Source organism: Coregonus clupeaformis, chromosome 16 (genome assembly GCF_020615455.1).
Source record: "Coregonus clupeaformis isolate EN_2021a chromosome 16, ASM2061545v1, whole genome shotgun sequence".
In the NCBI taxonomy this organism is placed as follows: Eukaryota; Metazoa; Chordata; class Actinopteri; order Salmoniformes; family Salmonidae; genus Coregonus; species Coregonus clupeaformis.
Genome location: NC_059207.1, coordinates 42758346 through 42774325, shown reverse-complemented (window position 1 = coordinate 42774325; position 15980 = coordinate 42758346). Strand labels below are relative to the sequence as shown.

Sequence of the window (15980 nt, the reverse complement as noted above, 5' to 3'; positions counted from 1 at the left end):
ATAAGCACAACCGATTGGCAAACGTACTGCAAATTGAGAAATCATGTTACTAAACTGAATAAAAAGAAGTAGAAACTATACTATAAAACAAAAATAAATGATATAAAGAATGATGGTAGTAAAAACCTAATTCATCACAAAACCCACTGATGTTGCCAACTACTTTAATGATTTTTTCATTGGCAAGATTAGCAAACTTAGGCATGACATGCCAGCAACAAACACTGACACTACACATCCAAGTATATCTGACCAAATTATGAAAGACAAGCATTGTAATTTTGAATTCCATAAAGTGAATGTGGAAGAGGTGAAAAAAGTGTTGTTGTCTATCAACAATGATAAGCCACCGTGGTCTGACAACTTGGATGGAAAATTACTGAGGATAATAGCGGACGATATTGCCACTCCTATTTGCCATATTTTAAATTTAAGCCTACTAGAAAGTGTGTGCCTTCAGGCCTTGAGGGAAGCAAAAGTCATTCCGCTACCTAAGAATAGTAAAGTCCCCTTTACTGGCTCAAATAGCCAACCAATCAGCCTGTTACCAACCCTTAGTAAACTATTGGAAAAAATGGTTTTTGACCAGATACAATGCTATTTTACTGTAAACTAATTGACAACAGACTTTCAGAACTCTTATAGCGAAGGACATTCAACAAGCACAGCACTTACACAAACTGATGATTGGCTGAGAGAAATTGATGATAAAAAGATTGTGGGGGTTGTTTTGTTAGACTTCAGTGCGGCTTTTGACATTATCGATCATCGTCTGCTGCTGGAAAAATGCATGTGTTATGGCTTTACACACCCTGCTATGTTGTGGATAAAGAGTTACCTGTCTAACAGAACACAGAGGGTGTTCTTTAATGGAAGCATCCAACATAATCCAGGTAGAATCAGGAATTCCCCAGGGCAGTTGTCTAGGCCCCTTACTTTTTTCAACGTTTACTAATGACATGCCACTGGCTTTGAGTAAAGCTGACCCTCAACTGCAGCTTATAACTTCATCTTCATACACAGTCACTACCTTGCCTCGAATAGTGCAGTTTTAAGCTCTCTCTGTTTCTTGTCTGTCTGAACATGTTAATCTTTCCTAGATCATTCTCTTCCCCATTTCCAAATCAACCCCTATCAACTAACCATCTGAGAGCTATTATTATGTTGCCTGTTTCTTTTGAATACTTTTTTTATGTAGTCATGCATCCTATATTTATACAGGTAATGCCTGTCTGAGCCTTTCAGATCTAGTGTACACCAGTACCTATGGGTATGGGGTCTGAGGTTTAGTTGGTTTTAATCCTGTTTCTCTGTTTCTCAGATAGGAGGTGGGAAGAACATCCACCCAGTGGTGACCAAGGTGGCCGAGGGGGTTATTGAAGAGTCCAGGGCTCTGCGTCTCCAACCCTTCAACGAGTACAGGAAGAGGTTCAACCTGAGGCCCTACACATCTTTCTCTGACTTCACTGGTAAGACTACATATTTAGAGTTTAGAAATACCGGCGATACTAAAGGCTTCTATAGACCCATTTCCCGGCCGCGTCATAAAAAGTTGCATGCGCAGTTGGTATTGGTATTGGTATTTTATTAGGTTCCCCATTCGCTGTTGCAAAAGCAGCAGCTACTCTTCCTGGGGTCCACACAAAACATGAAACATGACATAATACAGAACATTAATAGACAAGAACAGATCAAGGACAGAACTACATCAATTACATTATTTTTTACAAAAGGCACACGTAGCCTACATATCAATAGATACACACAAACAGTTCTTAATCAGAAACCTCTTTGTTTACGTAGCAGTGGATACGATCACATGCAACTTCAAATGCAGATCGTGCAAGTTAACAAACACGTAATCAGATGGTTATCGTCTACAACATTGCAGATGTCATCAGAGGTTTGATTACCAGGCAAGCTAGCAAGCCAGCGAGGAAAGGTAAAATATCCCAAATAGAGCCAGAAGAATAATATACGTGTTGATCATAGCTATAGCCATCAGTCTTGCGTGTTTTCATGGTTATCACTCACTCACTGTTAAGTTTGTCAATGTCTCAACATCTGCATTAGCTATCCTGCGACAGAGCTATTTGATGTCGGGTTGCGCGCATCACTCAAACGTAACGTTTGATGGTAAACAGAAAATGGCTCTATGGAATCGGGTGCTCATCTGGGTAAAGTCATGAATCCAAAAAGAAAGGGTAATGGCATCTCCCAAAAAGACAGCAACAACAACAGGTATTTTCTAATGCATAGCTGCTCTTTTACTAATGAAAAAGCAGACTCATTTCGACCTCAATCGATGAATCTTCGACAAAGACTGATTTGCGGTCGAAAGAGTAAGGGGTGTGCCTTAAGAATGTATTCACACCCCTTTACTTTTCCACATGTTGTTGTGTTACAGCCTGAATTGAAAATTGATTAAATTGAGATTTTGTGTCACTGGCTTACACAAAATACCTCATGATGTCAATATTTTATTTTTATTTTATTTTTTTACACATTTATAATAAATGAAAGGCTGAAATGTCTTGACTCAATAAGTATTCAACCCATTTGTTATGGCAATCCTGAATAAGTTCAGGAGTAAAAATGTGCTTAACAAGTCACATAATAAGTTGCATGGACTCACTCTGTGAGCAATAATACACTACATGACCAAATGTGTGTGGACACCTGCTCGTCGAACATCTCATTCCAAAATCATGGGCATTAATATGGAGTTGGTCCCCCCTTTGCTGCTATAACAGCCTCCACTCTTCTGGAAAGGCTTTTCACTAGATGTTGGAACATTGCTGCGGGGACTTGCTTCCATTCAGCCACGAGCATTAGTGAGGTCGGGCACTGATGTTGGGCGATTAGGCCTGGCTCGCAGTCGGCGTTCCCATTCATCCCAAAGGTGTTCGATGGAGTTGAGGTCATGGCTCTGGCCAGTCAAGTTCTTCCACACCGATCTCGATAAACCATTTCTGTATGGACCTTGCTTTGTCCACGGGGGCATTGTCATGCTGAAACAAGCACATAATCATCTAGAATGTCATTGTATGCTGTAGCGTTAAGATTTCCCTTCACTGGAACTAAGGGGCCTAGCCCGAACCATGAAAAACAGCCCCAGACCATTATTCCACCTCCATTTTTTTTTCCTGGCACCCGCCACATCCAGATTCATTTCGTCGGACTGCCAGATGGTGAATCGTGATTCGTCACTCCAGAGAACGCGTTTCCACTGCTCCAGAGTCCAATGGCGGCAAGCTTTACGCCACTCATGATGATGCTTGGCATTGTGCATGGTGATCTTAGGCTTGTGTGCGGCTGCTCGGCCATGTAAACCCATTTCATGAAGCTCCCGACTAACAGTTATTGTGCTGACGTTGCTTCCAGAGGCAGTTTGGAACTCGGTAGTGAGTGTTGCAACCGATGACAGGCGATTTTTACATGCTACGCGCTTCAGCACTCGGCGGTCCTGTTCTGTGAGCTTGTGTGGCCTATCACTTGGCAGCTGAGCCATTGTTGCTCTTAGATGTTTCCACTTCACAATAACAGCACTTACAGTTGACCGGGGCAGCTCTAGCAGGGCAGAAATTTGACAAACTGAAAGGTGGCATCCTATGACGGTGCCACGTTGAAAGTCACAGAGCTCTTCAGTAAGCCCATTCTACTGCCAATGTTTGTCTATGGAGATTGCATGGCTGTGTGCTCAATTATAAACACCTGTCAGCAATGGAAATGGCTGAAATAGCTGAATCCACTAATTTGAAGGGGTGTCAACATACTTTTGTATATACAGTCGTGGTCAAATGTTTTGAGAATGACACAAATACTAATTTTCACAAAGTCTGCTGCCTCAGTTTTGATGATGGCAATTTGCATATACTCCAGAATGTCATGAAGTGTGATCAGATGAATTGCAATTAATTGCAAAGTCCCTCTTTGCCATGAAAATGAACTTAATCCCCCAAAAAACATTTCCACTGCATTTCAGCCCTGCCACAAAAGGACAAGCTGCCATCATGTCAGTGATTCTCTCGTTAACACAGGTGAGATTGTTGACGAGGACAAGGCTGGAGATCACTCTGTCATGCTGATTGAGTTAGAACAACAGACTGGAAGCTTTAAAAGGAGGGTGGTAATTGAAATCACTGTTCTTCCTCTGTTAAAACATGGTTACCTGCAAGGAAACACGTGCTGTCATCATTGCTTTGCACAAAAAGGGCTTCACTGGCAAGGATATTGCTGCTAGTAAGATTGCACCTAAATCAACCATTTATCGGATCATCGAGAACTTCAAGGAGAGACGTTCAATTGTTGTGAAGAAGGCGTCAGGGCGCCCAAGAAAGTCCAGCAAGCCCTAGGACCGTCTCCTAAAGTTGATTCAGCTGCGGGATCAGGGCACCACCAGTACAGAGCTTGCTCAGGAATGGCAGCAGGCAGGTGTGAGTGCATCTGCACGCACAGTGAGGCGAAGACTTTTGGAGGATGGCCTGGTGTCAAGAAGGGCAGCAAAGAAGCCACTTCTCTCCAGGAAAAACATCAGGGACAGACTGATATTCTGCAAAAGGTACAGGGATTGGACTGCTGAGGACTGGGGTAAATTCATTTTCTCTGATGAATCCCCTTTCCGATTGTTTGGGGCATCCGGAAAACACCTTGTCCGGAGAAGACAAGGTGAGCGCTACCATCAGTCCTGTGTCATGCCAACAGTAAAGCATCCTGAGACCATTCATGTGTGGGGTTGCTTCTCAGCCAAGGGAGTGGGCTCACTCACAATTTTGCCTAAGAACACAGCCATGAATAAAGAATGGTACCAACACATCCTCCGAGAGCAACTTCTCCCAACCATCCAAGAACAGTTTGGTGACAACCAATGCCTTTTCCAGCATGATGGAGCACCTTGCCATAAGGCAAAAGTGATAACTAAGTGGCGCGGCGAACAAAACATCAACATTTTGGGTCCATGGCCAGGAAACTCCCCAGACCTTAATCCCATTGAGAACTTGTGGTCGATCCTCAAGAGGCGGGTGGACAAACAAAAACCCACAAATTCTGACAAACTCCAAGCATTGATTATGCAAGAATGGGCTGCCATCAGTGTTAGGCCTACTGCTGCTAGGTAGCTCTCTCTCTGCTCTCCCCCTCCCCTCTGTCTGTCCTTGATTGCAGGAGTGAAACGGAGGCAGGAGTCAGGTTCCAAATATATGGTTGTCTTGACTATGATCTGACGATGAGTGGAAAGTTTGACCGGGTCTTAAAGGCTGAGGTGATTATGGTGAATGAGCTGCAGCTGGAACCCTGACTCCCGCACACCAGACTTCACTCCTGCAATCACCATCCTGCTCTTCACTATCGGGCCTCTCCTTTGGACTCACCACGGACACTAGGACATTACGGTACCACACCTGCCCTGACCTGGATCTGTACCCTCCCTGTAACCTGGACTTGCTCTTCCCCATTTATTGGAAACCTGGACTATTGAACATTATAATAAACCTGTTAAAACTTCTCTGGCTTGGTGTACTTGTCTGCATTTGGGTTATATCCAGTTAAATCATAACAGTATGATCTGACCAACATGAACCCAGCAGACAGTAGCTCGGATACCACCCCAGAGTGCACTCAAATTTGGACTGCCATAGCCAATCAGGGCATTCTACTTGGCCAACATGATACCCTGTTTAAGACGATTGCTGAGGACAGTCAGGTGCTGCTTAATCAGGTTCAATTACTCACCAATCAAGTGTCTGCCCTTACTACCCCTTCAGCCCAGATCAGAGAGCCTTTTGTTCCTGCTCCAGAGCGCTATGACGGGAACATGGGAACCTGTGGCGATTTTTTTGACTCAATGCTCGTTAGTGTTTGAACAACAGCCCCTCACCTACGCCTCAGAAAGAGCCCGTATTGCCTACCTTATCAACTCTACTAGCGGTTCCGCTCGTGCCTGGGGATCCGCGGTCTGGGAGAGTCAGTCGGACATTTGCAACGCTTACGTGGCCTTCACCACGGAGATGAGGAAGGTTTTGACCACCCCGTACGAGGCAAGGAGGCTGCGAAACGGTTGTTTTCTCTTCGGCAGGGGGCTCGTAGTGTGGCGGAGATGGCAGTGGAGTTTCGGACTTTAGCAGCAGTGAGTGGTTGGAATGACGAGGCATTACAAGGAGTGTTCATCAATGCTTTGTCTGAGATTTTAAAAGATGAATTGGTGTCATATGATGAATCGCCTACGCTGGATAATCTTATTTCACTCACTATCAGGTTGGATAATCGGATTCGGGAGCGCCGCCGGGAGAGGAGTGTTAGTTCCAAGCAACCTGTCTGTCATCAACAAACTCCTCCCTGCATCGTCCCCTACGGAGAGAGCCGTGTCTTCCCGAGTCGATACGAGGAGCACTGAACCCGAAGCCATGGAGGTGGGTCATGCACGGTTGTCCTCAGAGGAGCGTGCACGTCGTATTCAGGCTCGGGTCTGCCTGTATTGTGGAGAAGCTGGTCATTTCGTTCCTTCCTGCCCAGTTCGTCCGGGGAAAAGGGCCGGCTCATCATTTATGGGAGAAGTTTTGGTGAGCCGAGCAGCGGATTCTTCCTCTTCTCCCCGCATTCTGCTCCAGGCATCCCTCCAGTGGCAGTCCCAGAATTTCTCTGTTAGTGCGCTGATTGACTCTGGTGCCGACGAAAGCTTTTTGGATAGAGAGTGGGCTCAACAAATGGATTTGGAGACTGTTCCTATGGACTGTCCGCTGCAGGCTAAGGGTCTAAATGGACAATTGTTGACCCGCATTACCCATCAGACTGTTCCTGTTTGTCTTAGAGTGTCGGGAAATCATCAGGAGAACATTCAATTCCATATTATCGACTGCCCACAGACTCCCCTGGTCCTTGGTATCCCCTGGCTCATAAAACACAATCCACACATTGATTGGGTGACAGGTAGCATTGTTTCATGGAGCACATTTTGTCATGTGAATTGTTTGTGTTCTGCTCAGACCCCTGCCAGTACTGTGCCTCAACCTCCACTGGAGTCCATGGATCTTTCTGCTGTTCCTGACGTGTATCATGACCTGGCATCCGTTTTCTGCAAACACAGAGCTACTTCTCTTCCTCCTCACCGGCCTTACGACTGCGCCATTGACCTCCAGCCAGGAGCCCCGCTCCCCCAGCAGTCGCCTGTACAATCTCTCCCGGCCGGAGACGGAGGCTATGGAGAACTACATTCGGGACTCCTTGGCGGCAGGTATTATGCGTCCTTCCTCGTCACCTGTAGGAGCGGGATTCTTTTTGTTGCTAAGAAGGATAAGACCCTCAGACCCTGTATTGATTACCGTGGACTTAACAACATCACCATTAAGAACAAGTATTCTCTGCCTTTGATTAATTCTGCTTTTCCCCTCCTTCATGGTGCTACCATCTTTACGAAACTGGATCTACGAAATGCGTATCACCTGGTGCGCATTCGTAAGGGTGATGAATGGAAGACTGCCTTCAACACACCCTTGGGACATTTTGAGTATCGGGTTATGCCTTTTGGGTTGTCTAATGCCCCTGCTGTTTTTCAGGCACTAGTCAATGATGTCCTTCGGGACATGTTGAATCGGTTTGTTTTTGTCTATCTGGATGATATCTTGATTTTCTCAGAGTCCTCCCAGGAACATGAACTGCATGTGCGCCAGGTGTTGCAAAGGTTGTTGGAGAACAAACTGTTTGTGAAGATGGAGAAATGTGAATTTCATGTGTCTGAGACCTCTTTTTGGGTTACATCATAGCTCAGGGGGAGCTGCGGATGGACCCAGCTAAGATCTCTGCTGTCACGGACTGGCCAGCTCCCTCTACCCGCAAACAACTTCAACGATTCCTGGGGTTTGCGAACTTCTATAGGAGGTTCATCAAGGACTACAGCCGCATTGCGGCGCCACTCACCGCTCTCACCTCCATCTCACGACCGTTCGCTTGGAATGAAGGGGCCGAATCAGCGTTCGAAGAACTGAAACATCGCTTCGCCTCGGCTCCCATTCTGATGCAGCCGGACCCCGACCGCCAGTTTGTCGTGGAGGTGGATGCATCCGACACTGGGGTAGGTGCAGTGTTGTCACAACGTTCTCCTGCAATCAAGGACAGACAGAGGGGAGGGGGAGAGCAGAGAGAGAGCTACCTAGCAGCAGTAGGCCTAACAATCAGTCAGGATGTGGCCCAGAAGTTAATTGACAGCATGCCAGGGCGAATTGCAGAGGTCTTGAAAAAGAAGGGTCAACACTGCGAATATTGACTCTTTGCATAAACGTAATGTAATTGTCAATAAAAGCCTTTGACACTTATGTAATGCTTGTAATTATACTTCAGTATACCATAGTAACATCTGACAAAAATACCTCATAACACTGAAACAGCGAACTTTGTGAAGACCAATACTTGTGTCATTCTCAACACTTTGACCACGACTGTACAGTGCATTCGGAAAGTATACCGACCCCTTGACATTTTCCACATATTGTTACGTTCCAGCCTTATTCTAAAATATATTAAATTGTTTTTTTCCCTAATCAATCTACACACAATACCCCATAATGACAAAGCAAAAACAGGATTTTAGAAATGTTTGCAAATTTATTAAAAATATCACGTTTACAAAAGTATTCATACCCTTTTACTTAGTACTTTGTTGAAGCACCTTTAGCAGCGATTACAGTCTCAGGTCTTCTTGGGTATGACGCTACAAGCTTGGCACACCTGTATTTGGGGAGTTTCTCCCATTCTTCTCTGCAGATCCTCTCAAGCTCTGTCAGGTTGGATGGTGAGCGTCGCTGCACAGCTATTTTCAGGTCTCTTCAGAGATGTTCGGATGGGTTCGTCCGGGCTCTGGCTAGGCCACTCAAGGACATTCAGAGACTTGTCCTGAAGCCACTCCGCGTTGTCTTGGCTGTGTGCTTAGGGTCGTTGTCCTGTTGGAAGGTGAACCTTCGCCCCAGTCTGAGGTCCTGAGCACTCTGGAGCAGGTTTTCATCAAGGATCTCTCTGTACTTTGCACCGTTCATCTTTCCCTCGATCCTGACTAGTCTCCCAGTCCCTGCCACTGAAAAACATCCCCACAGCCTGATGCTGCCACCACCATGCTTCACCGTAAGGATGGTGCCAGGTTTCCTCCAGACGTGATGCTTGGCATTCAAGCCAAAGAGTTAGATCTTGGTTTCATCAGACCAGAGAATCTTGTTTCTCATGGTCTGAGAGTCCTTTAGGTGCCTTTTGGCAAACTCCAACCGGGCTGTCATGTACCTTTTACTGAGGAGTGGCTTCCGTCTGGCCACTCTACCATAAATGCCTGATTGGTGGAGTGCTGTAGAGATGGTTGTCCTTCTGGAGGTTTCTCCCATCTCCTGACCAGCGGGCTGTTGGTCACCTCCCTGACCAAGGCCCTTCTCCCCCGATTGCTCCGTTTGGCCAGGCGGCCAGCTCTAGGAAGAGTCTTGGTGGTTCCAAACTTCTTCCATTTAAGAATGATGGAGGCCACTGTGTTCTTGGGGACCTTCAATGCTGCAGAACATTTCTGGTACCCTTCCCCAGATCTGTGCCTCGACACAAACATTTCTAAAAACCTGTTTTCACTTTGTCATTATGGGGTATTGTGTGCAGATTGATGAGGATTATTTATTTTTAATCCATTTTAGAATAAGACTGTAACGTAACTATAATATAATAATAATATAATATGCCATTTAGCAGACGCTTTTATCCAAAGCGACTTACAGTCATGCGTGCATACATTTTTGTGTATGGGTGGTCCCGGGGATCGAACCCACTACCTTGGCGTTACAAGCGCCGTGCTCTACCAGCTGAGCTACAGAGGACCACAAGGTAACTAAATGTGGAAAAATTCAAGGGGTCTGAATATTTTCTGAATGCACTCTATTGTGTAGTTTAACACGATTATTTTGTGACTACCTCATCTCTGTACCCCACACATACAATTATCTGTAAGGTCCCTAAATCGAGCAGTGAATTTCAAACACAGAATCAACCACAAAGACCAGGGAGGTTTTCCCATACGTCGCAAAAAAGGGCACCTATTGATAGATGGGTACACATTTTTAAAAGCAGACATTGAATATCCCTTTGATTATGGTGAAGTTATTATTACACTTTGGATGGTGTATCAATACACCCAGTCACTACAAAGATGCAGGCATCCTTCCTACCTCAGTTGCCGGAGAGGAAGGAAACCACTCAGAGATTCACCATGAGGCCAACGGTGACTTGAAAACATTTTACAGAGTTTAATGGATGTGATAGGATGGATCAACAACATTGTAGTTACTCCACAATACTAACCTAAATAACAGAGTGAAAAGAAGGAGTGAAAATATTCCAAAGCATGCATCCTGTTTGCAATAAGGCAATAAAGTAAAACTGCAAATTAATTGGCTAATAAATCAACTTTGTCCTGAATACAAAGCGTTATGTTTGGGGCAAATCCAACTCAACACATCACTGAGTACCACTCTTCATATTTACAAGCACGGTGGTGGCTGCATCATGTTATGGGTATGCTTGTCATCAGCAATGACTTGGGAGTTTTTTTGGATAAAAATAAACGGAATCGAGCTAAGCACAGGCAAAATCCTAGAGGAAAACCTGGTTCAGTCTGCTTTCTAACAGATACAGGGAGACAAATTCATCTTTCAGCAGGAAAAAACCTAAAACACAAGGCCAAATATACACTGCAGTTGCTTACCAAGACGACAGTGAATGTCCCAGAGTGGCCGATTTACAGTTTTTACATTTACATTTTAGTCATTTAGCAGACGCTCTTATCCAGAGCGTTTTAGTGAGTGCATACATTTTTCATATTTTCCATAAGTTTGGCCTTAAATCGGTTCAGAAATCTGTGGCAGGACTTGAAAATGGCTGTCTAGCAATGATCAACAACCAACCTGACAGAGCTTGAAGAATTTTGTAAAGAAAAATTTGCAAATATTGTACAATCCAGGTGTGCAAAGCTCTTAGAGACTCACCCAGAAAGACTCAAAGCTGTAATCACTGCCGAAGTTGATTGTAACATGTATTGACTCAGGGGTGTGCATACTTATGTAAATGAGATATTTCTGTATTTATTTTGCAAAAATGTCTAAAAACATGTTTTCACTTTGTCATTATAGGGTATTTTGTGTAGATGGGTGAGGAAAAATAATAAATTGAATACATTTTGAATTCAGGCTGTAATACAACAACATGTGGAATACAGTGCATACAGAAAGTATTCAGACCCCTTGATTTTTCCCCCACATTTTGTTACAATACAGCCTTATTTTAAAATTGATTAAATAAATGTTTTTCCTCATCAATCTACACACAATACCCCATAATGACAAAGTGATAACAGGTTTTTAGAAATTCTAGCACATTTATTACAAATAAAAATGGAAATACCTTATTTACATAAGTATTCAGACCCTTTGCTATGAGACTCAAAATTGAGCTCAGGTGCATCCTGTTTCCATTGATCATCCTTGAGATGTTTCTATAACTTGATTGGAGTCCACCTGTGGTCAATTTAATTTATTGGGCATGATTTGGAAAGGCACACACCTGTCTGTATAAGGTCCCACAGTTGACAGTGCATGTCAGAGCAAAAACCAAGCCATGAGGTCGAAGGAATTATCCGTAGAGCTCCGAAACAAGATTGTGTCAAGGCACAGATCTGGGGAAGGGTACCAAAACATTTCTGCAGCATTGAAGGTCCCCAAGAACACAGTGGGTCTCCATCATTCTTAAATGGAAGAAGTTTGGAACCACCAAGACTCTTCCTAGAGTTGGCCGCCCGGCTAAACTGAGCAATCGGGGGAGAAGGGCCTTGTTCAGGCAGGTGACCAAGAACCCAATGGTCACTCTGAAGGACAACCATCTGTGCAGCACCACCAATCAGGCCTTTATGGTAGTGGCCAGATGGAAGCCACTCCTCAGTAAAAAACACATGACAGCCGGCTTGGAGTTTGCCAAAAGGCACCTAAAGGACTCTCAGACTATTATAAACAAGATTCTCTGGTCTGATGAAACCAAGATTGAACTCTTTGGCCTGAATGCCAAGCGTCACGTCTGGAGGAAACCTGACACCATCCCTACGGTGAAGCATGGTGGTGGCAGCATCATGCTGTGGGGATGTTTTTCAGCGGCAGGGACTGAGAGACTAGTCAGGATTGAGGGAAAGATGAACGGAGCAAAGTATATAGAGATCCTTGAGCGCTAAGGACCTCAGACTGGGGCGAAGGTTCACCTTCCAACAGGACAACGACCCTAAGAACACAGCCAAGACAACACAGGAGTGGCTTCGGGACAAGTGGCCCAGCCAGAGCCCGGACTTGAACCCGATCGAACATCTCTGGTGAGACCTGAAAATAGCTGTGCAGCGACTCTCCCCATCCAACCTGACAGAGCTTGAGAGGATCTGCAGAGAAGAATGGGAGAAACTCCCCAAATACAGGTGTGCCAAGCTTGTAGGGGGAATGATGAGGGGAAATAACAATGTAATCCATTTTAGAATAAGGCTGTAACATAACAAAATGTGGAGAAAGTCAAGGGGTCTGATTACTTTCCGAATGCACTGTAATTCAAGAGGTATGACTACTTTCTGAAGGTACTTTATGCATTTTGCTGTGTGTCTTTTTGGGAGATGCCAATGTAACACATGCGTATGTGTGAAACTTACTCCTCAGCCTGAAGTGTCCCCACTTGCGCTGCCGAATAGCTAACTTTTCTGTGGTACACCTGGTAAGACACATTTACATTTACGTCATTTAGCAGATGCTCTTATCCAGAGCGACTTACAAATTGGTGCATTCACCCTATAGCCAGTGGGATAACCACTTTACAATATGTTTTTTTGTGGGGGTAGAAGGATTACTTTATCCTATCCCAGGTATTCCTTAAAGAGGTGGGGTTTCAAATGTCTCCGGAAGGTGGTGAGTGACTCCGCTGTCCTGGCGTCGTGAGGGAGCTTGTTCCACCATTGGGGTGCCAGAGCAGCGAACAGTTTTGACTGGGCTGAGCGGGAACTATGCTTCCGCAGAGGAAGGGAGCCAGCAGGCCAGAGGTGGATGAACGCAATGCCCTCGTTTGGGTGTAGGGACTGATCAGAGCCTGAAGGTACAGAGGTGCCGATCCCCTCACAGCTCCATAGGCAAGCACCATGGTCTTGTAACAGATGCGAGCTTCAACTGGAAGCCAGTGGAGTGTGCGGAGGAGCGGGGTGACGTGAGAGAACTTGGGAAGGTTGAACACCAGACGGGCTGCGGCATTCTGGATGAGTTGTAGGGGTTTAATGGCACAGGCAGGGAGCCCAGCCAACAGCGAGTTGCAGTAATCCAGACGGGAGATGACAAGTGCCTGGATTAGGACCTGTGCCGCTTCCTGTGTAAGGCAGGGTCGTACTCTCCGAATGTTGTAGAGCATGAACCTGCAGGATCGGGTCACCGCCTTGATGTTAGCGGAGAACGACAGGGTGTTGTCCAGGGTCACGCCAAGGCTCTTCGCACTCTGGGAGGAGGACACAACGGAGTTGTCAACCGTGATGGCGAGATCATGGAACGGGCAGTCCTTCCCCGGGAGGAAGAGCAGCTCCGTCTTGCCAGGGTTCAGCTTGAGGTGGTGATCCGTCATCCATACTGATATGTCTGCCAGACATGCAGAGATGCGATTCGCCACCTGGTTATCAGAAGGGGGAAAGGAGAAGATTAGTTGTGTATCGTCAGCGTAGCAATGATAGGAGAGGCCATGTGAGGATATGACAGAGCCAAGTGACTTGGTGTATAGGGAGAATAGGAGAGGGCCTAGAACTGAGCCCTGGGGGACACCAGTGGTGAGAGCACGTGGTGCGGAGACAGCTTCTCGCCACGCCACTTGGTAGGAGCGACCGGTCAGGTAGGACGCAATCCAGGAGTGAGCCGCGCCGGAGATGCCCAGCTCGGAGAGGGTGGAGAGAAGGATCTGATGGTTCACAGTATCAAAGGCAGCAGACAGGTCTAGAAGGACAAGAGCAGAGACACTTCAGGGGCGGTCACGTTTGTTTGCAAGGCAGAGGTCCTGGTTTCGAGCCTTGGTATGAGCCGAATCAGGAGGAAGTGGTACTAGCTAAGCAGGCAGTGTTACGTCCTTTACACCATCACCCTTTCCTTTTTTAAATAAGACCACATCTTTCTCAAACTTTACTGGTAAAACCACATATTTTCAGACTTCACTGCCAAGACCACATATTTCTATATGCTCATGCAAATATAAACTTGTCTGAAGTCGGTCCAGCCGATCTGCCAACTTCGGTCTGTAGCGTCTGATCAATTTGGGCTACACACTCTCACGAACACGTACATGTCGGTTGTTTTGCTCTAGGATGCCCACAGGCCTCACAAAACTCATCTGCAGGTCCCCCGGTACCAGTCGAAAAAGGTATGGAAGTACAGTATATATGGAGACTGTTTAGTGACAAAAATAAGGGGTTAAATACGTCTTTCTTATATACTGATCTTTCTTATATCTCTCATATATGTGATAGACACTTCAGAACAATCTTCTTTTAGATTTTTTGGGGGGACTATCTGTTGTTCCATGTAGTGAATCTGTTATTCAATGCGTTTGTATGGGCGAATAGCAGTAAAGCCAAATAAAAATTTTCATTACAGTTTTTATATATATTTTTTAATACTTCAAGGGATTTTAAAATTCTAAATCAAATAGCAAAATGATCCTTTGTATGACCTTCTTAAAACAATTCCATATAGCTTAGTAGTACCTTACAGTGCATTCGGAAAGTATTCAGACCCCTTCCCTTTTACAGTGATATTTCAGTTTTTATTTTTTATAAATTTGCTAAAATATATAAAAACCTGTTTTGCTTTGTCATTATGGGGCATTGTGTGTAGATTGATGAGGGGAAAAAAACGATTTAATCCATTTTAGAATAAGGCTGTAACGTAACAAAATGTTGGAAAAGTAATTTCCGAATGCTCTATAGCTATCTTAAGATAAATGCACTAACTGTAAGTCACTCTGGATAAGAGCATCTGCCAAATAACCAAAATGTAAAATGTAAATGTTGTATTCATTTGCTTTAAATGTGCCCTATCGTTGTAATTGTGCTGCATCCGAATTGCTCTTCTGGGACAATCAAGATCTATTCTATTCTATTGTCCTTAGGTGAGGAGGAGATAGCCAGGGAGCTGGAGGAGCTCTATGGTGACATCGATGCGCTGGAGTTCTACCCCGCCCTCATGCTGGAGAAGACACGGCCCAACGCCATATTTGGCGAGAGTATGGTGGAGATGGGGGCTCCGTTCTCCTTGAAAGGCCTTCTGGGTAACCCCATCTGTTCCCCTGAGTACTGGAAGCCCAGCACGTTCGGAGGCCAGACTGGCTTTGATATAGTCAACTCAGCCTCGCTGGAGAGACTGGTGTGTCTGAACAGTAAATGGTGTCCATACGTATCCTTCAATGTGCCTCTAGCCGGGCAGGAGCCGCCTCCAAGGAAACCGTCCACTGAACTGTAAGCTATAGTGAGTTTACTGTAATCCATGGTTACGTTAGTGTTTTTGTATGGTATTATTGTAGTGCCCTTGCCCACCTTTGCCTGTACTGTATATTATGTTTACAATGCAAGGACTGCATTTATGTTGCCTATGTCCTATGTACGTTGTACTTTGTGAACATGAAAAGAAGCCTGGATAAAAACAAGGGCCAACTCATAAAATAGTCATAGACAGTGGAATAGTCTGTAATAAGGTTTATTTGATATTGATTTAGGTCTACATTACAGTACATCCATAATGATCTAGCTATCATCATTGATTTAACAGTATTTTTGCAAAGAGCTGCCAAACGAAAATCACATTGTGGAAACTGTAAAATAGAATATTGTCAAACGAAGTACAGCAGTATTATTTTCACCTCTTGTTGGCCATTGTTGAGTAAATAAAAATCAATTTGATACAGTACTGTTTTTTTTTTTTTTT

The 15980-nt window shown here is 44.8% G+C and overlaps 1 protein-coding gene across 1 annotated transcript in view; it reads left to right on the top strand.

Moving 5' to 3' along the window:
* The window catches only part of ptgs1 (prostaglandin-endoperoxide synthase 1), a 100628-nt gene extending 84668 nt beyond the window's left edge, over window positions 1-15960 (top strand). The window contains exons 10-11 of the mRNA XM_041900731.2: window positions 1322-1469; window positions 15169-15960. Coding sequence (XP_041756665.1) covers window positions 1322-1469; window positions 15169-15518 — 498 coding nt within the window. The 3' untranslated portion in view covers window positions 15519-15960. The remainder of the gene's footprint in view (window positions 1-1321; window positions 1470-15168) is intronic.
* Window positions 15961-15980: the final 20 nt, after the last annotated feature.